Genomic DNA, 25,016 nt, shown 5'->3' on the forward strand with positions numbered 1-25,016 from the left:
TTAATTTTTAACAAAATTTTATTTAGAGCATTAGGAAAATCATATTCAAAACACAGAAATAATCAGACTATAACAGTGCTGCATAGATAGTGGTATACAGGTTCCCTGACTCTAACTTCTTCCTAACTTAAAAGTTCAATTTTCAAGTCACCAGGTAGAAAATGGTGGAGGCATTATTTCCTCTTTCTGAGGCTAGAAAAAAATGGCTTCAATGGTGAGAAGGCAAACCATTTAAACAATGAAGATTAGATTATACCCCAATTTAATTCTATTCCCTTCTTGTTATTTCTCATAGATGAAAATTTAGAATGTAATAATTATTGGAAAGGAATAAGAAGTGAATTACCTTTTAGGAGATAACCTGATCAGTGCCTGCTTTAATCAGATAAAACACTAAGTTTTAAAAATTACAACCACAATATTATGCCTAACTAAAATTGCCAATATGAATACTTTTTTACATAATACATCACATGTATACAAGAAGAGAAATACTTGTTTTCTATCCTTTGACCTTCAGTAAAAAAAAAAAATGTTATCACTAACAAGGATCAGAAAAATAATTTTCATGGCAGAGCATTAACTCAATGGGGATCGAAATCTTTTCTGAATACTTAGACTGAGTCAGTCAATGAGAAATTGCTAAATTTCTTCCGAGAGTACTTTTCAAAAAGGAAGACAATTTATTGGAAGAATTTGTAGCTGGAAACACTGTTCATTAAGAAAACATTAAGTTACCCTGAGGAAGACTCTTAATATTACCAGTGTTTTCAGGGCCCCCCAACCAACGCATGGAAGAGCAACTTGTAGGCTCTAGCCTTTTAACAATACCTACATAAAGAATATTTTGATCTAAAATGTAACTTGGGTTCTCTGCTACACTGGTAATAAGTCACAACCAAGACATCTGAATGTGATGGAGTATAAGCAAATTTTGCGTTTATTTTAGGCAGCCCTCTTTCTTTTCTAAGAGAAAGAGTTTGCAGTTCTTCAAATGGTCTTGGATGAAACCTACTGTTTGGAAAAAAGAATCTTCTGTAAGTAAACTGGTAGTTTTCTTAAAACAGTAAACAAATTTATCTGGTCTACATTCTCGAAACTATTATATGCCTAGAAAATAAGGCATTAGTAATTCATCATTGGCCATTGTAGAGCACAGACAACTGTTTTCTTTCTAATCAGGACCATAAGCAAACATTCCTGAAAGTGCAGTGTTATTTTTAACGTCTCTTATGCATTTACAGTCAGCATTTGACTCCCTACATACTTTCATTATAAAATATTTTTTCCCAACGCCTTATATATACCATAATTACTTAAGAAAAGACAAAGTGAGAGCAGCTACAGAAGTAGCAAGGTATTTTCCACAAATAAAAATACAGCATACAAAAAATGGCAAGTTAGTGATAATTGGTAGTATGAGTGCTTATTAATATCCCGCTTTAGGGTCCAAATTAAGATTTGACAAGTTTGAAGCCTTGTCCTGTGTCCAGCACAGTAGGAAGAAACCAACTCATTTTTAATCTTTTCAAGCACCTAAAACAAGTTTTGCAGATCCAAAAAAGGTTCAGACCGCATAACCAATTTGCCAAATGCACTAGGGGATATGTAATACGAGGAAAGTGTAACATCCAGTGCTTAGCCACATCGCTTCCCGTTGGCAAATGCAGAGTGTAGTCACTCCACCGTTTTGACACACCATATACTGCTTTCACTGTGCGTCCCTTTTCAGTCCAGCAGACGTTATTACTGGAGTTGCAGTTATATTCTACCCAGTCTTTTGTAAAGTCACCTAGCTGTGGCGGGTCAGCTTCTTCAATATCTACTGTTTTTATCAACTCTGCTCCTTGCACTGCAATATACTGGTCATTAATTTTCCTCACTTCTTTCACCCAAGGGGTTGCATTTTCGCTGTCTAATACGATAATAAGCCGGGAACAGAAGGAACCATTCTTTTCTCTCCACCATTCTATAAGTGTGTCAAGGCGTAGTGTATCTCCACCTGTGAACAAGAGAAAATTCAATGGAGCAATAATTTCTGCAGCCTCTCATTAAGAAAACCCTCTCAATCATTTTCTCCTAGAGAGAAAATACTCTTGTTTTACATGTATTTTCCTTAAGTTCTTAGAATTAAATAAGCAAAAAATAAAGTATTTAAATGACACTTTCAAAGTATCTTTTGAAAAGATATTTTTTACAACAGATTTTCAACTTGAGGTAAAAAAAAATCCTTATTACTCACATAAAAAGGAATCTGCTAGCATAAATTAAGAAAATAGTTTTACATAGTTGTATTTAGTGAAAACAACTATACAGAAAAGCTAACATTCTATACCAGGGGCAGCAACTACAACTCATGGGCCAGATCCAGCCTGCCACCTCTTTTTGTATGGCCTGAAAGCTACGAATTGATTTTATATTTTCACATGGTTGAAAGAAAATCAGAGTATTTTGTGATAGTAAAAATTGCATGCAATTTAAGTTTCATATAATTATTTTCATAAATAACAGTTTATTGGAACACAACTATATTCATTCATTTATACTGTCTATGGCTGCTATTGCTCTAAAGTAGCAGAGCTGAATAGCTGCAACAGGGATCTAAACCCACAAAGCCAAAAATATCTAGCCCTTTACAGAAAAAGTTTGCCTCCCCATTCTGTATCAGTTTCCTTCTCTTCCTCATATGTAGGTACCTACTGAATGAAAATAAACCCTACTCCTACCTGTACAAGAATGAGTTTAAGAACAGATTTACATTTAAATCAGTTTTATAGCTGAAGAACAAGGGATTAAAAATATATATATACCCAGACAGTTCTAAAGTAAATAAACTTCTGACTACAGGTTTTACATCTCGTTATTTTTTTGCATTAATTTTGATTTTTAGGTATACTACATTAAAATGTTCATTTTGATTATTGAGTTTTTTGGCATTCCCTTATGTTTTGTGCCTGAGGCAACTGCCACCTTCACCTCATCTGGCCCTGCCTCAATGGTACACTGATAACGATCATTCCAATTCTACGAATCTATCCTAAGGAAAGAATAGACATAGTGACAAAAAATTACAAAAAAGACGACCTTCCCATTTGGGAAATGGAAATAAACTATGGCCTAAAACCTTAGGAGGAAATCTTATAACAAAATATTTATAAAGAAAATTTATTGATGAGAAATGTCTGTATTAGAAAAAGCATGACAGTACATCTACAAAAATTATAACAGCAGCTATTGCTGGGTGTTTCACTTCCATGTGGTTTTTAAAATATTTTTCTGAAAGCTTTACATTGAGCATAAGTTACTTTTACAATTTACCAGCACAAGACCCAAAATTTTCCCCAAATCAACTGTCCTCTTGGTTTCACCATTAAAAATGGACACCACCAGGGAGAGAATCCTTTAGAATTGGGATTCTATCATATTCTTTATGTGTCATTTATTAATGTTTTATTAATCAGTAAGCTTAAGAACCTGAAAATAAACTTTTTTTATTAATCGCTGTAACACTCACACATATTATCTCAGAGACATTATTTCAGTACATGGTCTCCACACATTACTAATGTGTTATTCCACTGATACCTCCAAAAGATACTTTTTCAAAAATGGCCAAATGTTAACTCTCCATTATTGTCAGCTCTATTAAATTTATCTAGAGATCAGAAGATGACACAGATTATAAGAACGATTATATAAATCCCATCTGCCACAAAACATCATTGCCCAACATGCCATCCACAACTATTTCAATAAACATTCTTTAGCATATTCTACCCTAATTCTCTTATATAAATGCTCTTTAGATATCAACAAGAGACTTAAAGCAGCATTAAAGCTTTCTAAATGATTTCTCTTGTTTTGCTCTGCTTTCTCCTATGAATAGGTTCTATGCTACATTTGGCTTTTGGCCCAGATTCAAAGTACTTACATTTATCTAAGATAATAGCCATCTGATGCATTTCAAGTAATTGAGACTGCTTTTTAAAGGCTTTATTTGTAACAAACTGCTTTATAAATTATCTACATTTTTTCCATTTATTTCTGTCTCTCCTGTAATTACCATAATTGTTTTCTATCCTCAAGCAGAGGCAAAAATATTAGTTTCCATATCATGAAACTCCATAAATATAAGAAGACTACATATTCTAAGTACTGTGAGTAAAGGTACAGGATAAAGGGCAAATATAGATTCTCTTTCCCACAGTGATATTAATACTGGGCCTGCTATCCACTTCCTAACCCAAGTAAAATCCAGTTGTGATGTTTCCTATTTCAAAGTTTGCTGAAAAAACAACAAAAAATAAAACAAAAAATCCCCAACTATTAATAAATTAGCAGAGCTTAAAGCTCTTTGTCACTTAATTTGGAATAGATGAAAGCATTTTCCTCAGAGCAGAGATATTCAATACTATTTGTGAGGCAGAATCAGCCCTTGAGGGCTATGTCTAAAGCAGGCCAGGGCATGAACTAACTGAAAAGCAGGCTTTTCTGGGCCTGGTTCAACATGACTACCCACAAGTATGCCAGATGCCTCAGGCCATGCATGACAGTATGCAGTTGCTGAATTGTAAGATAAAATCTACCTTTCTCAGGGAAGGGAGATCAGTATGCTTTCTCTCTCTTTTTTTTAAACTTCTTATAATAAGCCTCAAAGTTACACAACAACAAATCTTAGCTAACAGAGGAATTCTGTAACGGTCAATTTACTGGTAGCATACTTCAAAAAAATTATAAAGACATCATTCTAGAATGTAACTGCTAAACATTTACCTAAAATACAACTCTATTTCAGAGTTCTTAAGTCTTCAAAAATTATTCCTAACAATGAATGAAAATTTAGAAAAACTGCGAGAGATATACGTGTGTGTGTTTATCTTAGTGTTTTTTTTACTTTTCTTAGAAAAATAAAAAGCTGATATAAGTATTAGTAAATGAACATCTAGAATTGATTTCCATAGCTATCTTTAAGAAATACTTAATGAATTTTAAATTACTTAAGAAAAATGCAAACTTTTTAAAGTGTTTCTATTAAGTAATACAACCTTCATATAAACACACACAAAAAGCTTACTTCTAAAATTACTCTGTTATAACACTTTAAAATAACTAGGGATATATGCATGGCCACCAAAAATTAGCCCTGTTTTTTCCATTTGATCTGGGTAGAGTTTATTATCATAAGGATTATAGTAAGTTTTCAGCAATCCCTGCTTTTATATCTAAAATTCTATTTCTGTAAAGACATTTTAATTGACTAAAAGCTTTCTCTTGTGCTCTGAGTTGGAATACACAGAACGTTATACTTTACCTGAAACTGAAGTAGCCATAAAGGTTAAAAAGATGCTTTCTACATTGTAATTAAAAAGTTATAGGTCAAGTAAATGATTTTATAAACTATATTCAATTAGTTTTAATGTTCAGTACATCTTTTAGTCTTGTACATTCTAATGTTTTGAAATGGGTGACCTATGTTAACAAAAATATTCACTTAACCAGAACATGCCATTTCTTTATCATCATGGGTTTCACCCTTGGAGGCAACATGGTACAGTGGGAGGAAAAATACACTTTAGGAATCGGGCAGATCTGGTCTTAAATCATGGTTCTATCACACAGTGGTATGACCACAGAAAAGTTACATAACAACTTTCAATTTCCATTTCATCCTTTGAAAAATGAAGATAACAGAAGTGATGGTATCTATCTCAAAGGATTTCACATAAAGATTAACAATGTGTATAAGGTACTAAGTACAGTAAGCTGATGCTTAAAATGTGCCCAATAAATATTAGCTTGTCTTTCTACTAGAAGGCCACTGAGTTATTCAATATTTATTTGCAAAAAATTTCAAAAAAAATTTCTCCTTATGATAAAAACCTCAGTTACAAATCTGGCATGAAATCAATGAGATCATGCCAGTTTAAAATCATCTCTACCTTAACCTTTTGTTTGTTTCTTTCTTGAGTTCTTATATTGGCAACTCTGCCTCTGTCCTTCCATACTACTTCTATTTATCTTTTTCTTTATCCTGAATGTTTCCACTTCATTCATTTTATGACTATTTTATTATTTATATATTCTTGGTTTAAAACATCTACACTTTTATGGAAAAAAATCATGTAATTAAATCTAAAATAACTATTTCTAATCTAAAATAAGAAAATTACCTTTCTTAATGATTTATTCAATGATTTCACCTATCTATAAGCTACTTAAGGATCCTCTACTATGTGTTGGGCTCTGTTATAGGTCCTAAACAAGTAACAGTTCATAAAACAAAGCCCTTGACTTACTCTCTATTAATAGTTGGAAAGACTGACAAATGTATATATTATATAAAGAGATCTCATTTCTCTCTTGGCAATAACTAAGAAGTTTTCTATTTCCCATAATGCATGCAAACCAAAGTTATTTTATGTTTTTTTCAAATGCAAAAAAATCCCTACAGAATTTTGTACCTTAGAATAAAACTCAATGGTCATTTACAATTACTCCCTTATTTTACAGATGAGAAAATTGAAGCCAACAGAAGTTAACTAACGTGCCTAAAATAACACAGCTGTGGCAAATTAGGACCAGAACCAAGGTCTCCTGACCTAAATGCTACTCCCACCATACTACATTATCTGCTGTTTAAAATTTTGGTGAGCTTTATAACATAAATAAAACTACAGATGTGAAGGACTACTGAAATCTGCATCCATAACATTTAAAAACTTAAAAATACTAGTCAAAGGAGTTTATCAGCTTCTGAAAAATATATTTAGCAATTCTGAAAATATTTTAAGGGAAACTGATTGTAAGTCTCAAGGCATTTTTTTTCCTTCTAATCACTGTAAGACATAATTCCCAATCTTACCATTAGAGATTAAATTAGGCTAAACAGGTATGCTAGAGCAAAGAAAAACAAATTAGAGTCATATGTATAGTTCAGTAAACTAAGAATCCTGGAAATTTAATGACTGTGTGTGAAGTACAGATTTCTACATATACATGTGTATCTTTACAATAGTGAAACTGCCAAAGGTGAGTTTACCTGCTAGAGCCCACTCTCCTGTACCATGGGTGTGCCCACTGTAATACAAAATATACGTATCATGTCTGGGTCCATCCACTGTCCGAAGTTCGAGGAAAGCTTTCAGTTTGGAATGCAGAGTATCAAATGACAGTCCACTCGTGGAATAGTCACATCCATAGGTCTCAATCATATGATATGCAAAAAATCTTTGGATAGAATTGAGCATGCCAGTAGACCTCAAATTTAACTCCTGTACATGTTCTGGGGGAAGCAGTGTTGGCTGACCATCAGGACTAAAGTAGGAGAAAAAACAATTATTTTGGTGTTTAAGAAGTATTCATTCTGTATCACATTCTCATCTGTCATTTACAACTGATTATCTAAGAATCAGTTATAATATAGTTGCTGCTAAGTGGGAGGATTTTTTTTAAAAAAATCACCCTTCCTAAAATTCCTATAGTAATAAGAATTAAGCTTAGAAAATCAAAACCCGGTTTCTAAATATTATATTTACTATCATTAAAACAATAATCAAATTCAAAGCTGGGATAATATCTCCAAATGTAGATAGTATTACTCTTTGTTCTTTATTCGTATTTTCTTACGACAGATATTGGACAAGGCTTTTTAAAAGCAGGATTACACTGTTTCAAGAACATCTGGGTGGGGACTATTAAAAAAACTATTCTTTAAAAATATTATAACACAAAATAAAAAAGCAATATTTTAATTATATATTTATTTCTGTATTGAAAAAGTCTATAAAATTGTGTTCAAATTTTATTAACTTAAGGTACATAAATAATAGAAGAAATTATCTATTAATAGGCATTTAAAAAGTTATTAAAATTTAGGTCCATTGCTTTATACTACTGAACACTAGTTGAAGACTTACATTTGCTCCTAGAACAAATATAAAATGGTACTCTAGTACAAAGATGATAAAGCAAGTCTTATAACTAGCAAAATACCATTAATATTGAGAAAGAAAAAGTCATCATTCCTATCCAGAAAACGGATTTCTATCGGGATTTTTGAAAACTTTAGATTTTGCTTCATGTATCATCAATACTATTCTACTAACTTTTCTTCATTACAGTCACAAAAGAGTAAGCAATACATTAAAAAAATTACAACGGAATAAATATCTAACTGTGCATATTACTATTTCCACACATTCTTTCTACAAGGTTGTCATTTCTCACTTTATGGGACATTTCTAAATCTGTTTCTTTCAGTTCTTAAACCTTCAACTTTTTATTAAGTCTTTAACATGAAGGAAAATATTTCCTGCAAATAGTCTATTTGGAGATGTTTATGTCAAATACTTGAAATTGGGAAAAAACTTTACTTCCACTCTCCCCTCCCCCAGGGAAAGTGTGATGAAAACTGTCATCAGAATTCATTTATGGCAAAGAATTATTTTAAAGGTAGTTAGCTATAAAATAAAAATCAAAATGTAGCAACATTTACAGATTTATACAGATGTCACCACCTTTGTGGGTAAAAGTTATTTTGGAATAAAACTGCAATAAACATTTATTAAACTTCACTGCCAATCCTCTGAATTCCTAGTATTTGTATGGCATTTTTCAGTGTGCAGTGTTTTTACATTCTTTTTTTTTTTAGTGCTTCATGCCATTCCTGTCAGATGAACAGAAGAGGTATTACTATATACATTTTAGGTAAAGACAGATAATAAGGTTCAGAGTAGTTATAATGTACCAAAGGTAACACAGAACTAGACCTCCAGCCTCTCAGGTCCAGAGCACGTTTTATTATATTTCACTATGTTGCTTCAGAGGACACTTTCTTTTTTTTTTTCCTTTTTTTTTTTTTTCTTTTTTGAGACGAAGTCTTGCTCTTATCCCCCAGGCTGGAGAGCAATAGCACCATCTCGGCTTACTGCAACCTCCGCCTCCCAGGTTCAAGTGAATCTCCTGCCTCAGCCTCCCGAGTAGCTGGGATTGCAGGTACCTGGCACCACACCTGGCCAATTTTTGTATTTTCAGTAGAGATGGGGTTTCACCATGTTGGCCAGGCTGGTCTCGAACTCCTGACCTCAGGTGATCTGCCCGCCTCAGCCTCCTAAAGTGCTGGGATTACAGGCGTGAGCCACCGCGCCCAGCCAGAGGACACTTTCTGAAACAAAATATTCCCTTTAGGGTAAGATCTTTCCTTAGAAAAGTTATTCATGAATATTTTCTGGTTTCTAGCTAAAATATAAGCTTATCATATTTATCAAAATATTTCAATTGAACTCTGAAGATATTATCACTTGGAATAAAGTTTGTTAAAAATGTGGAAGAAATGTACAAGTTATATTTTGAAAACACAGTTTTCAAAAGGAGCTATATTTTATTCATATAAATATTAAGAAAATGTTATGAAATGAATAGTTATCACTAACTATACTATATAGTATACTATAGTATAGTTAGTGATAACTATTCATTTCATAACATTTTCTTCACTTCACCAACATACCTGCAGAAGTTGGTGGGAATCACAATAGCATATCCAACAGATGTTCCTCCTAAACAGTTACCCAATTCATGGAAGAGCCCATGAGCCATGGATTCCAATGGCAAAACGATTAGAAACATGCTCAAGAAAATTCCATTTGTTGGCTAAAAGAAATCCAAAACATGTTTACATAGTACATATACATATGTGTATATATTTACATGCATGCACATTGATTCACATTTTTTAGCTTCTACTTTCAAAAGGATAAAAGGAACAATGATCTAAAAACAATTTTCAGTTAGAGCAGACAAGTATACATGGATGAGCTAACTATTGCAATAAATCCTAAATTTATCTCTTAGTTTTTTGGAAGTTGTGGCAAAACACGGCACATCATTTTTAAAAAAGATTTGTCAAATAACATCCTATCCAGACGAGAAAAACAAAAACAAAAACAAAAAACAAAAACCACTCTTTGACATGACGGAGAAAATGCCAGAAAACAAGTATCTTGTTAAAACCCACATGCCTATGTCATTTTTCAAATAACAGATTCATTTACTTTGTCAAAAAGAGTACTTTAGAAAGGGCTCATTTTTTCCCCGTGAAATTATGAAAATAAATTCTTAAGGAAATTTAAGACCCTAAAGCCATAAAAACTAATTCCATTTATATGGTATAGTTTACCTTATAAAGCACTGAACTCTCTAGATGTGCAAATCCAAAATTTTAACAGAAGAAAATATTAGGGACACGTAAGCATTGTAAAACCAGAATGGAAAGTAGAGAGGCAGAAGAAATAAGCAGGAGGCAATCAGGTATTAATTGCAATGAAAAAGCAGAAAAAATTAATACTCATTTAAGTGAAAAGAAAATGGATAGTCACCTGAACATACCTTTAGAATATTAAACTATTACATTTTTTCTATATGTTTTCTGTATTCTTTTTCTATTACATTCTTTCTGTATAAATTCTTAAGGAAATTTAAGATCTTAAAGCTATAAAAACGTATTCCATTTATATGATATAGTCTATCTTATAAAGCACTGAACTCTCTAGATGTGCAATCAAAATTTTAAAAGAAGAAAATATTAAGGACATATAAGCATTGTAAAAGCAGAATGGAAAGTAGAGAGGCAGAAGAAATGAGGAGGCAATCAGGTATTAACTGCAATGAAAAAGCAGAAAAAGTTAAGACTCATTTAAGTGAAAAGAAAATGGATAGTCACTTGAACATTTCTTTAGAATATTAAGCTATTACATTCTTCCTGTATTGCTACTGTACATACTATATGCCTAGGTGCATGAACACATGCTTTTAACACTAAGGGGTGGTTCATTTGATCAAAATTTAATAAAAAAATTCCTGCAATAGAAAAATGAATATACTGCCCTATTTTGGTACATCCTATTTTGTCAATGACATAAATTAACACAGTACATGCTCCATTTAGAAACACTAGAAAATACAAATAAGTAAAAAAGATATGCGATTAAAATCATTCCAAATACCGTCATCTATATGCACAGCTACTCTGAAATATTCCCAGACTTCATGCAATGTATTTTTCACAAATACATATTCATGTGTATGTTTTTTTTTACCAAAATGGGATACATAATCTATGAACATTTTAATCTAAGCTTACATAACTCTGAATCACTTGTAAAGACCAAATGGCATTCCTATAATACATATAAAACTTTAATTAGTGGATCCTATTATTGGTATTTAAATTGCTTACAGTTTGCCATTATACCAAAGCTAGAGTAAATATCAAGTTCTGATTATTAATGAGGTTAAGTACCTTTCACTATGTGGGTATCATCTTTGATGAAGTGTTAAATATTTTGCCCACCTTTCTATGGGGTTGACCTTTTCTTCACTGATTTAGTTTTGTTTGGTTCTGAACATAGTTTCAATGAAAGTCTTGTTGGTGACTCTGTGACTACCTTAATGCTGTTTTTTGCTTAACATGAGTTCTTAATTATAATATAGTCACTTTATGCCTTGTTAAAAAAATATCCCTCTATCCAACCATTAAGAAGATATTTTAACATTATCCTCTAAAGGCTTTATTGTTTTGCCTTTACATTTAAATCTATAATCCAAATATAATTGATTTTATGATAATGGTCCAATTTTTTCTTCTACAGAAACACTCAATTGTCCAAGCACAAATTACTGAAAATATCAACCACTCCACATTACAATGCCACTTTTGTCATAAGTATTCATGGATCTGTTTTTGGTCTCTCTTCTTCTGTTCTGTTGTTCTGTTTTTTATCATTTCACATATGTCCTTTGGCCTTCATTTCTTCCCTCTATTTTTGGGACTCTAATCAAACAAATATGAGATCTTCTTACCATATCCTCTGAGTCTTACTTATCCTTTCCTTCTGTTCAATATTTTCCATACTTTTCTTTCATGCTGCTGCTTATATAGCTTCTTCTGAACTGTATCTTCCAGTTCACTAATGCCCACTTCAGCTTTGTCTAATGTTATGTTTGCAACTCTGAAATAATTTATTTCCTGATCTAAATTTCTATTTAGTTCTTTGTAAAATCTGCCTTGTCATTTTTTACTTTCCAGTGTACTACCATTATGTCCTGATCTCTCCTTTTACTTTTGCAACTTAGCATGATGGTTTTCTGTTTGATAATCCCAATACCTAAAGATTTTTTTCTGTTGTCTGTTGGTTTTGTTGCTTCTTGCTCTTGGTGCTGTGTGTTTATGTGTGTGTGTACCTGGTTAAATTTATAAGCTGAACACTGGATATAAAAATTATATTATTATTAACTTTAGGCCTAGGATAATGATACGTTCTCCTAGAGGCAATCTGATTCTTCCAGAGAGCTGCGGACATTACGAGTCTACATATCTTAATTCAGGTTTGACCACTTAATCCCAGGTTGAACCACCAACAGGACACAAGGGCAGAAAGCAAGTTCATGAGAGGGCTATAACACACATGGCTCCACCCTCTTCTTTCAGTATGTAAGCTTAAAATGGGAGGTAATTTACCAGAGATCTCACTTCTGGAGGCCCTCGGCTTGGCTTTTATTTTTGCCACTCTTGAGGGGACCAAAAGCGCAGCTCAGCTTTGAAAACAGTTTCCTCTATGTATACAAATGCCTGCAAGGCACAGCATTGAGTGTTTTCATCCCAGGAAGTATGGTGTGTTTTTCCATTTATTGAAGTCTTCTTTTATAACCTACATTGAGGTTTGTAGTAATTTTAAAATAAAAGTTTTATAAGTTTAAAACTTATTTTATGTTTCTGTTCTTACAAATGGAATCAGTTCCAATTTTCTGATGATTGATTTCCAGGCTATTACATTTTATATATTTACATATTTTTTCTAAACCAGTGCTCCTCAATCTTCAGTATGTTTTTACTATTAGAAAAAAGTATTAAACATTTTGATTTAGCAGCGAACTAAGCAAATGATAAAGTTCAATTGTCAATCAATTTGTAGATGACTTAAATGAAAAGCCTAATAATTCAAAATTCCAATTAAAATGTTAATTGATAGTGATGTTATTCAATACCCTAATGTTGGTTTTGCAACAGTGATGATGATATTTGATACAGTGGACTAAATAAGTAGATATTCAGGGGTTTATTGATCACAATTCATAAATAACAGATGATCTGTTACTACTTGCTTTTCATATTAAAAAATCTTAGGAACTGAGAATTTTATGCTGATTGACAGGGTCTCACTCTGTCATCCAGGCTGGAGTGCAGTGGCATGATCACAATTCACTGCAGCCTTGACCTCTCAGGCTCATGTGATCCTACCACCTCAGCCGCCCAATTAGCTTGGGACCACAGGCGCATGCACCACCATGCCTGGCTAATTTTTTTATTTTTGTAGAGACAAGGTCCCTATGTTGCCCAGGCTGGTCTCAAACTCCTGGGTTCAAGCAATCTTCCCGCCTTGGCCTCCCAAACTGTTGGAATTACAAATGTGAGTCATCATGCCTGGCCCTGTCATACATTTTTAGAAAGCAAATTTATCAGGAAAAAATCATTAAGTACTTCTATTAGGTTATTTTGAAAAAGCAGGCTTAGAAAAACAGTATCAAATATTCTATTATGATCACACACAAGTTAATATTTTGGCAATACAAAAATTCATAATCTTAACTGAACAGATGGCAAGTATGTCCAGGGGAAGCCAAAATAAATTTAGGATGTTTTATCCGCTTGCCACTTTCAGAGAGCTTCAATTTTATTGGCCTGCAAACCTTTATTCTATAGCTTCAATCTAGAAGTCATTTGTGACTTTGGAGTACTCCTTACACCTTAATTCCAAGTAACAAATAAGATCAATTGATTCAAGCCTACAAGTACTTTTTCTCCTTTTCTTCTCCAAATTATCCTCAGCTCACTATCAAATTTTAAGACATGGCTCATATTTCAGAGCAGATATAAACTGAGCACAAAAGAAGACCAATAAACAACCTGTAAGTAATGCCCTTTGAATAAAAGTTGTTACTAGTTATTAGATCTCTATTCAGCTGGGCTTTCGAGTTATGGTCAAAGTATTCAACATTCCATATCCTAAAATTTTTCAGGTAACAGGAACAAAATTTCTTTATGCAATGTCATCTTAAAAATGTAACATTTACATAAACATATACGGCTTGTTTGTTTAGAAGCATTTTTGTATGAGTCACCTTATGCAAACCAGATTTGGAAAACATACATAGAACTCTAAAGAAAGTAAAGCCCTGGCTGGGCGCAGTGGCTCACGCCTGTAATCTCAGCAATTTGGGAGGCTGAGGCGGGTGGATCACGAGGTCAGGAGATCGAGACCATGGTGAAACCCCGTCTCTACTAAAAATACAAAAAAATTAGCTGGGCGCGGTGGCGGGTGCCTGTAGTCCCAGCTACTCGGGAGGCTGAGGCAGGAGAGAATGGCGTGAACCCGGGAGGCGGAGCTTGCAGTGAGCCGAGATCGCACCACTGCACTCCAGCCTGGGGGACAAAGCGAGACTCTGTCTCAAAAAAAAAAAAAAAAAAAAAAAAAAGAAAGTAAAGCCCAACTAAGAAACAGAATACATAAATGCAGCAATATATAAATGGAGAGACTGTGAGAAATCAAGCTTTAAGAAACCACAGGCGACTTTCAAAACTTTGCTTGGTTCAGGAAATTTAAGAACATTATGAAGGCTACTGTATAATTTTAAAGTCAAATGACTTCTTTATGTGGAAGAGGTAGGGCACAGTGGAAAGGACCCAAGCTTCGGAGTTAGACTTTTGTTCAATCCCAGCTCAGCCACTTGCTATGTGTACAAGAATAAGTTAATTAACCTTTTGAGTCTTGATTTCTGGAATATATATATAGATAATTTTTGTCATGAGCTTATTCTGTAGATTAGAAATACATATGTATGGCAGTATAAAGTTAAAAGAAATGCTTTCCACATGACCCAGCAATCCCACATCACACTAAAATAAAAGCTTATGTTAACACAAAACCTTGCCTACAAAGGTTTATAGCAGCTTTATTCATAATTACCAAAAAACTGCAAATAATTTCAGTGTCTCTCAACTGAGTAAGGGATAAACTGGAACATCCATACAATGGGATATTGCTCACAGTAAAAGTAACTAACTTACTGATGGCACACAGCAACACAGATGAATCTCAAATGATTTAAATAAGAAGTCAGACTCAGGGCCAGGTGCAGTGGCTCACACCTATAATCCCAGCACTTTGGAAGGCCAAGGCAGGGAGCACTGCTTCAGTCCAGGAGGTCGAGGCTGCAGTGAGCCATGATTGTGCCACTGTACTCTAGCCCACACTGCAGAGCAAGACCCTGTCTCAAAAACAAAAGTCAGGCTCAAAAGACTACAATGTTAAATGATTTTATGAATATGACATTCTGGAAAAGGAAAATGTCTAGGAACGGAAAACAAATCAGGTTGCCAAGTACCTGGGGTTGGGAGAAGGACTGACTACAAGGAAGCAAGAGGGAATTTTGGCGGTGATTTAACTGCTCTACAAATTGACTGTGGTAGTGGTGGTCACATAAATATATGATCCATATCAAAAAAAAAAAAAAAGAAGGGGGCACAGATAGTTAATATTTTGTTTTGCAGGCCATACAATCTCTGTTTTAACTACTCAACTATGCTGTTTACCATAATTACAAGAGTTAATATGGTAAGAAGATATAACAAACATGCATTTACCTCTACGAACAGTGCTTCAAAATAAAGAAGCAAAAAAAAAATGACAGAATTGAAAAAGGAAGTAGACAATTCAGGAACTATAATAGAGATTTTCATCTCTCTCAGTATTACAGAATTAGACAGAAAATTAACAAGGCTATAGATACATGAACACCACCACCAACCAACTTAATCTAGCTGATATTTATAGTACACTGTACCCAACAACAGAGGACTCATTATTTTCAAGTAAACATGGAATAAAACATACCATGCCACAAAACAAGTGGCCTAAAAGACTAAAATCATACAGTGTTCTCCAACCACATGGAATTAGAAATCAATGGAAAGAAATGCGAGAAACTTCCAAATATTAGGATATCACACAACAAACTTATAAATAACCCATGAGTCAAAGAGGAAATTTCAAAGGAAATTAGAAAACATCTCACCAGATGGCATAGTACTAGCACAACGGTAGACATACAGGTCAATATAACAAGAGAACTCAAAAATACAACCTTACGTTTATGTTTAACTAATTTTAAACAAAGACACCAAGGCAATTCAATAGGGGAAATGTTAATCTTTTCAACAAATGGTGCTGGGAACAATGAGACATCTATATATTAAAAAAAAAAAAAAAACTTAGATCCTTATCTCATACTATACTCAAAATGGATCATACACCTAAATGTAACAGTTAAAACAATAATGCTTTTGAAAGAACTGTGACCTAGTGTTGAGCAAAGAATTCTTAGATAAGATACTAAAAGCAGAGCCCATGAAAGAAAAAGTGGATAAATTGGACTCTGTAAAATTAAAAACTTTTACTCACGAAAACTCTTCAAAAATTTGTATCATTCAGAAAATAAAAACAGAAGCCACAGACTGGGAGTAAACATTTCCAAATCATTTATCTGACAAAGGGCTTGTATCCAGAATACATAAGGAACTCTTAAAAGACAAATAACCCAGCTTTAAAATGAACAAAAGATGTGACTATTTAAACAACAAAGTAAATGGCTAATACACACATAAAAAGATGCTCAACATCATCAGTCATTAGAGACATAAATTAAAACCACAATGCTATCACCTACATCTAAATCGAGGGATTCTCAAGTAGATCAACTTTAGGAAAGGGTAGAATGGAAGGTGAAAATCAGGAAACTGATTCTCTTAAAATTATCTCTGCTGACAGACTCCTTGGAAAGTTTTTGTTTACCTCCAGTGGTACACACCATACCTGAAGACCACTAGATAAGAAAAAGTTTGGAGACCAAGAAAACATTAATATTTGGTTAACAGAATTTGAAAGCCTGGAATGGCATCCAGCATGAATGAGGCTGACTTGGAAAAGAAAAAGTATTTAGGGCTGGGAAAGGAGCTAGCAGGAGGAGGTGCAAGGAAGAGGGAGGAAAACTCATGCTTGAGTTTTTGACATCATCAACATAATTCTGATCGTGCCTAACACCAGCAAGTAGAGCAAAGTAAGGACAATATCCTCAGGCCACACCCAAGATGTTTTCCTTATTTGGTTGACTCCCACACAGGATGCCTGCCCTAGCCCAGCTGACTAGAAAGCACCATGTCCAGGCAAGTCTTCACATGTCCCTCTTCAAAACACACTTCTAGAAATCACTCAGCAGCAATAAACTGTTACAAAGCAGAGAGCTGCACCAAGCAGAGCTGACTTTCCTCTAGAAATCACTCAGCAGCAACAAACTCTTACAGAGAGCTGGACCAAGCAGAGCTGACTTTCCTTTATGCCCCACATCCCAGTCTGATGTACACAGATTATAGTATTTATCACACTGTAATCATAATTGTTTGTTTACATGCCAGCCTCTTCCTCCTCCCATTGGAGACTGTGCCACCTTTGACAGACATCCTGAGATCTGCCGCACCCACTATAGTGCCTGGCATATAGTGCATAGTCAATACATGCTCAATTAATGGAAGACTGGGTTTGTTAATACTGCAGATGCAAACTCCAACTGTACAAATGTCTTTGTCTACAAGAACCTTTTAGAAAACATTTCTGGGCAGCAAAGGTACTGTGAAACCCATGTTTTCTTTCTTAGGATAACCTCTAATCTATAATTGAGAACCTGATATGTTGTTATATATCTGATCACCTTTTATATAAAACCTTCAGAGAAATGGCTACATAAAAGAAACATGTTACAGTGAGGAGTCCAGGGAATAGACAGAAGTTAAGTAACTCTGTTCCTGCTAGTACTAGTGACTCTGGATGTGTCTTCTTTTGCTTTCAGTTTCCTCATGGGTATAATGAAAGGATCAAAATACAATCTTTAAATACTTTCCAAATGTTAGTATTCTAAGACTCTTTAATCGATGAGTGTTTCATTAATGAACAGTCAGGAGGCGGGAGGCATCTCAATGCTGAGTGTTCATAACATTTTGGTACCTCTTTGCTAGAGATCAAATAAATTATCCTCTTGAAACACATTCAGTGCTTCAATTCCATGAACAAAATTAAATAAGAGCAAATATGAATATCCTTTTGAAATCAGGAACTTGACCTTATAACTTGAATTTCAATTATTGTTGAAGCTAGCATTTTATTACATGTCATTGGGGTTGATGGACAAACAATAAGCTTACCTGCCAGGAAACTGCTCCCAAAATCGCTGTTGCAAGAAGACTAAAAAACACCAACTGCTCTGAAATCAAGCAAAAATGGCGCATCCCTTTGGATGCCATGATTCTATCAAGGCTATTGTAATCTGTCCTGTGGGTAAAATATACTTTATGGCAGTCATTTAATTTGGTATGGAATCCCCAAAGAGTTAAAAGAAAAATAATATGACAAATCATCCAGAAAATTCCAAAAATGGAAAAGCCAGGTATTACAAAATACCAGAGATGAGTATCTCTAAGTTTAAATGCTGAAAGAATAAAAAATGTAAGCTCAATCATTCCAGCAAAAACGACTGAAAGTCTTCTGCAAATTCTTCCACGGTACAAAAAGGGTTTCCATCTTTCGGTTACTGAAAGTCCACTAAAATAAATGTCAAGGAAAGGATCAGTTATCAGGCAAATAAAAAAACATGCAAAAGCAATCGGATTTTTGGGAGTTTCCAATGAGGAAAAAAATAACAAAACTGCAAAAATAACTAAGTTTGGAATAGCTAAGAAAGATTTCATTCTCAGATCAATAATCAGCATAGCCAGAGCTACAACAAGCAAAATGACACTCAGAGACTTCTCCACCAACATAGTTGTGCTGGCAATGGCAAATCCAACAAGCTCCAGAAATTCAACTGTGGTTAGTAAAGTGGGTCGATGACGGACATAACCAGAAATTCTCTCCACCAGAGAGCACAATATCCTTAACACTATGGATGTTAGAAGCAAATATTTGGTTGATTCTTCTTTTACATCATTTTTAAAGGATGAATTATCAAGAAAACATAGGAGGCCAAGCAAGAATCCAAACCAAAGATTGGAGAGACTTAAACTTGCTGCTTCCATTGAAAAATAATAATAGAGTATGCTGGCGATTCCAAGAACAAAAAGACCAAGAATAAAAATTACCAAAATTAAGGAATTGGCTGTTTTTTCCCATCTTACGTATAGACCTAAGCATATAGCAACCAATAAATTGATTCTGGCTAAATAGCCAAGATACCGCACTGAAGAATGCATGTTCACTTCTCTATTTACTTCTTCCAGTCTTGTCATTGCTAAATAGAGACAATGACTAAAGCAATAACGCAGTGATTTACACATGTAACCAGCAATGTGGGCTTTTCCCTCACGTTACAAAAATTAACCGCTTGTATTTCATCCAGTATATCCAATGTATCCGCAACTCCTATTTCAACATTTTCTCTTGTGGAAATTTTGTTTATAGTGATCTAAAAAGAAGAAAACAATATTTCAGAGTTAATTTTATATAATTTACTCATTATTTTATATAAAGATGCATATAGAAAGTGAAAAAATCCAGTTTAAAAACTGAAATCCAGTTTACAACCTGATTTGCAATATCTTAATGAATACTGTTTCTGGCTTAAAACTTTGCAGTTTATCCAAATAGACATGGCTGTGCTTTCTACTCATCATATGCTATCACTGCATGAATAGAACTGTTCTTCCGGAGACGGTGAAAAATTCACCTAATCCATTCTGGTTTAAATATCTGGTTTTTCAACAACAAGGAAAGGTGAAATGTTCGCAATAGCTTAGACTGTAGCAGGTTTTGGTACAAGAGAAAGCTGCTTAGTTCTTAAAGTGAATGAAGGACTTCACCGTTAACTCTAATTTGAAAAGCACTTATATATATTAGTAGTAACAGCAACCATTATGACCTGCCAAATATCTCCTACATCTTTTTACAAGCCAGCTCTAGAATGTTACACAAGGTCTTTACATTGTTTAACTAATAAACTTACTAGAATTCAAGTATTAAAGTTACTCATTCCCTAAGGTTGAGCCATAATTCTCCCTGTACTTTTATCTCTATTAAATTACTTTGATTACTAAACTTGCTTTCCAAATCTAAACACTATCTCTCTAGCAAACCAGTTCCTGACCAATTCCGAGTCAAAAATGAAAAACTGAAATGCTCACCCTAATAGTCATTATAAAGTAAATGAAGAACTTTTCAATTCTACTTAAACAAATGTTACTACAAGTATTTGTTAGCGGACCCAGGAAATTAAAGCTTCCACAAGTCACACCTAAAAAATGATAGTAGTCAAAAAATGATTTAAACATCTATAATAATTCTTCAAAATTTCCTAGTATACTGTTTCAAAAGAACTGATCAATGGTTCATGGTAACTCTATCTAAAGAGAACCCAACCAGATATTTAAAAAGAAACTAGGGCCAGGCACGGTGGCTCTCTCCTGTAATCCCAGAACTTTGGGAGGCTGAGGAAGGCGGATCACTTGAGGTCAGGAGTTAGAGACCAGCCTGGCCAACATGACAAAACCCTGTCTCTACTAAAAATACAAAAATTAGCCGGGTGTGGTGAGAGGCAGCTGTAATGTCTCAAGAGGCTGAGACAGGAGAATCTCTTGAACCCAGGAGGCGGAGGTTGCAGTGAGCGGAGATCATGCCACTGGACTCCAGCCTGGGGGATAGAGCGAGACTCTGCCTCCAAAAATAAACAAAAAACCCCACGAGTTTTTGATTAGTTCATTTGTACTTTCTTAATAGCTGTACACTAAAAGGCTCAAGAGAAACATGAGAACCTGGAATCAACTCTTAGTACTCATCTGGCTGGAGAGGAATGTTACTAAAGCAACCTTAGGGTCTCTGGGAAGTTCCAAGTATTATTACTTATTTTGCTTTTGTATGTTCAACAAGCACATTTTTAAAATTTTTACAACTAAGTCTATTTAAGTATTCCAACTGATTTTCCTTAATTACATCTTTATTCACTCATGTCTTAAGGTACCACATAATGTTAAAGAAAATGTCTTCCTTTGGTATATTTTGGTTTATCTTTTTGAGTGTGAGAAACTGACAAAATCTGGAATGCATTGAGGTTTTTTTTTTTAAACATCACTAATGTGTGTTATAAAATAATTCAACAAATACGTTAGAATATACATCCTCAAAGAGCTGATGGTACAATCTGGGCTCAGACTACTGAACACTGCTGGACAGGGGGGAAGAAATTCACACACTAGGCTAAACGGTGCCACTCTAAATCCATGGAACATCCTTCCCTGGTCAACATTCTTCCCCATTCTTGTGACTATTCAAACCTCTATTTCCTCTCTTCAAATCTCTGATACCCTGCTTCCTCCTATTGCATTCTCACCAGATGACTCTGCCTCCTAGAGTCATCAAAAGGGAGCTCACTTGAGTTTCCAAGTCCACAAACCCACCTCTACTTATATCTCCGAATATAAGAAAAGAAGGCTGTTGCTTCTCTAAGGCTAAACCTTTCAGCCATATTGTGCATCTTTCCTTCTGCCTCTTCCAGAACGTCAGACTCTCTCCTCTCTCTGCAAACTCTCACTTTTCTTTTATCCATTAGTATTTAAACATTTATAAATCTGTTTCTTTTAAAAACAATACCAAAAAAGTTAAGAAACAAAACAAAAACAATCCTTGCTCATCCCCATATCCTCTATGAAGCTCAATCTTGTGTCCTTTTGACAGCTGGTATTTAGTTGCATCACTTCTTACCCATTCACTTTTCAAACCACTAAATGGTGTTTCCCACCACACAACTGCTCTGCTAAGTGTTGAAATGACCTGTAAATTCCTAAATCCAATGGGTACTTTTCACTCAGTATCCTGCATATTCTTTTTTGGGGGGGGAGGGGGAAGGGGGACGGAGTCTCGCTCTGTCGTCCAGGCTGGAGTGCAGTGGCAGGATCTCGGCTCGCTGCAACCTCCGACTATTGGGTTCAGGCGATTCTCCTGCAACCTCTGACTATCGGGTTCAAGTGATTCTCCTGCCTCAGCCTCCAGAGTAGCTGGGATTACAGGCACCCATCGCCATGCCCAGTTAATTTTTGTATTTTTAGTGGAGACGGGGTTTCACCATATTGGCCAGGCTGGTCTCAAACTCCTGATCTCAGGTGATCCACCCACATCGCCTCCCAAAGTTCTGGGATTACAGGCGTGAGCCACTGCAACTGGCTTTTTTTTTATTTTTTTTTTGAGACAATAGTTTCATTCTTGTTGCCCAGGCTGGAATACAATGGAGCGATCTCGGCTCACCGCAACCTCTGCCTCCCAGGTTCAAGCGATTCTCCTGCCTCAGCCTCCCAAGTAGCTAGGATTACAGGCATGTGCCACCATGCCTGGCTAATTTTGTATTTTTAGTAGAGACGGGGTTTCTCCATGTTGGTCAGGCTGGTCTTGAACTCCCGACCTCAGGTGATCCGTCTGCCTTAGCCTCCCAAAGTGCTGGGATTACAGGTGTGAGCCACTGCGCCCGGCCGTATCCTGCATATTCTTTAAACAAATTTACATTGTTGACTTCTCTCACCTTCCAAACCATTCCTTTTTGCAGGCATCCAAAGACTAAGTCTCCAGATTTTTTTTCTTAATTCATTGGTTTTCCCTCCTCGGTCTCCTTGAAGGCTCTTCATTCTCAACCCATCCTTTGGATGTTCAACCCCAAACCTAGGCTTTTCCACTACATACTTTTTCTAAGCAATGTCATTTATTTCTATGTCTTCGATTATTATCTCTCTACTTAAGTGCACACATATATTAATCTACCTATAGAAAATGAAGCACCAGCTCTGTTCTGCACTGTTAACAGAGGTAAATACCTGGAAACAAAGTAAATGTAAACATGTAAAAAAAAAATTAGTAAAGTACAGTGCATCCATATAATGCAATATATGCAGTTGCCTTCTTATGGACCAAAATCAACATGGCAGATTGTTTTTAAATGGCTAATTTACAAAAGTCTTTCCCCATTCTGATCTTCTTCACAAGACAGCCTGAGTTAGAGCATAATAAAAAAACATTACAATCCTTTCCAATTGGTTTGCCATCACTAATGATTCAATGGACAATTATTCCAGAGGTAGATGAAAATGGAGCATAGAAGAGTCAATATGCATATGGGAAAAGCTAACTAATCACTGCCAGAGTCTGATTATTTCATAAAACCTTACATACTACTCTAACCCTCCTCTTCACCATCATCTACATTTAATCCTCACCAAGTCCTGTATACTATTCTTCCTAAACATTTTTTAAGTGTTTCTACTTCTCGTCCCCAGGGTCACCATCCCAATTTTGGCCACAATCATGTTGAACATTTCCCTGTATCCGTTCTTGCCCTCTCTAAGAAGTGTATTTTTAAAACCAAAATTTAGCACTCCACTGTGTAAAATGCTCCAATGGCGTCCCATCACCCTTAGCAATAAAGTCAAAACTCCTTACAGTGCCTCATAAGGCACTCCGTGTTGGGCCTGAGTAACTCTCCTGCCTTATCTGTTACCACTCTTCCTCTCACACTTTGTTTTCCAACCTTACTGACCTTTCAATTACAAACTGCACAAATGCTATTCCCTCGCCAGGTACACTCCTTTTCTTCTTCCTGGCCCCACCCCAGTGCTCACACCTGGCTTACTCCAACTCTTCAGGTCTCAGATAAATCATTTTCTTAAGAGATTATCCCTGCCCCCTCCCCATTACATGACCCCCGTACTTTCTCTGTTACATACCATCACTTATTTCATGTCTGCATTTCCCACTAGATCAAAAGGTCTCTGAGGGTTTGTCTTCAATACTGTACACCCAGTGACTAGCAAAAATCCGGCATCAAGAAGGTATTCAACAAATACTTGTTGAAAAATAAAGACTAATACAAAAATAACTACATTTAACAACAATGGTCGCCATTGGACACTTACTAATGCCTAAAGAGAATACAGAACTTAGCTAATATCCCACAACTAATAACTAGTAGAACTAAGGGAGAGTCCATGAATGTTTAGTTTCTATTTCAGCTTTCCACCAGTCTTTACTTAATTCACCCAAATTCTTCCAAACCAATTCTCTCTCCATGTCCTACCTCTAGGGAATGGCTTGAGGCATACCGTATCACTTGCATTACTTTCACTCAGAAACTTTCTGTCCCATCTAGAAGTGTCAAGGCTGAAAGAACTACACTGAAAAAATCAGAGTCAGGGAATTTCAGTGCTTCAGTTCTGAGTTACTGATAACTCTTTGAGCCATCTCATACGAGGAAAATGGCATCTCGAATATCAAACTCCTCAGCACTAGAGCAGCAACAGCAATTTCTCTCCCTTTCGGCCCCCTTCTAGCGAGATGTGGGAGGTCCGACAAGGAGCTTGGCTGTTCTCCACCATCCTCTGCCTCGGAGAACCCGACCACAACGTGGCGCCCAGTTGAGGGGGAACCCTTGCAAGATACGGAGAGGCGCTCCCACACCCTCCAATCTCCAACCACCACTGTTAACTCCTCCACCGGCAGGTATCCTACCCTGGCCCTGGGAGGCCGACTGGGCGGAGCTTGGGGTCCGGACCACGCGGAGCCCTGGCAGTGTCTATGCCTAGATCTCGCCGCCCTGCCGTCCACCCATTTCTACTTACCTACCTGACTCGGCCGTCGCCACCAACGCGCTCTCCCAACCCTCGGAGTCAGTTCCAAAACCAAACCAAAAAGGAGGAAAGACAAGGCTTCAGCCTGCGACTGAGAACAGGGGGACGGCACGCCTTGGGGAACGAGGGCCCGAGGCCATACGCGCTAATACAGGCCAGTGTCGGCGGAAACTTTCTCCGTTACCAGCCCGGCCGCGACCGCCATGTTTCCGCCGCCGAAATCCGCGACGGTACGGAACGCCGCCGGGGTCAAACT

The 25,016-nt window shown here is 35.7% G+C and overlaps 1 protein-coding gene across 4 annotated transcripts; it reads right to left on the reverse strand.

Annotated features, from left to right (window-relative positions):
• TMEM168 (transmembrane protein 168) lies at positions 1-25,016 on the reverse strand. 4 transcript variants are annotated; one of them, XM_003261204.4, is made up of 5 exons: positions 24,756-25,016; positions 18,311-19,566; positions 9,509-9,651; positions 7,040-7,314; positions 1-2,002 (listed from the first exon to the last, which is right to left on the reverse strand). In XM_003261204.4, exons 2-5 carry the CDS (start codon positions 19,436-19,438, stop codon positions 1,455-1,457), a joined length of 2,094 nt encoding a protein of 697 aa, XP_003261252.1. In that variant the 5' UTR covers positions 19,439-19,566; positions 24,756-25,016; the 3' UTR covers positions 1-1,454. The 4 variants fall into 4 exon arrangements, with proteins under 4 accessions (XP_003261252.1, XP_012367821.1, XP_030682149.1 ...); XM_030826287.1 differs by having other exon boundaries at positions 1,455-2,002; positions 24,752-24,972; XM_012512367.2 differs by lacking the exon at positions 18,311-19,566.

This window comes from Nomascus leucogenys, chromosome 13, assembly GCF_006542625.1.
Source record: "Nomascus leucogenys isolate Asia chromosome 13, Asia_NLE_v1, whole genome shotgun sequence".
NCBI lineage: Eukaryota > Metazoa > Chordata > Mammalia > Primates > Hylobatidae > Nomascus > Nomascus leucogenys.

Excerpts from the sequence above, each read along its gene's own strand:
- TMEM168 (XM_003261204.4), bottom strand. The coding sequence starts at position 19,438 with ATGTGTAAATCACTGCGTTATTGCTTTAGTCATTGTCTCTATTTAGCA. Across the intron at positions 9,652-18,310 it reads TGGGAGCAGTTTCCTGGCAG|CCAACAAATGGAATTTTCTT; the intron begins GTAAGCTTATTG and ends GATTTCTTTTAG. Across the intron at positions 7,315-9,508 it reads ATTCCCACCAACTTCTGCAG|TCCTGATGGTCAGCCAACAC; the intron begins GTATGTTGGTGA and ends CTCCTACTTTAG.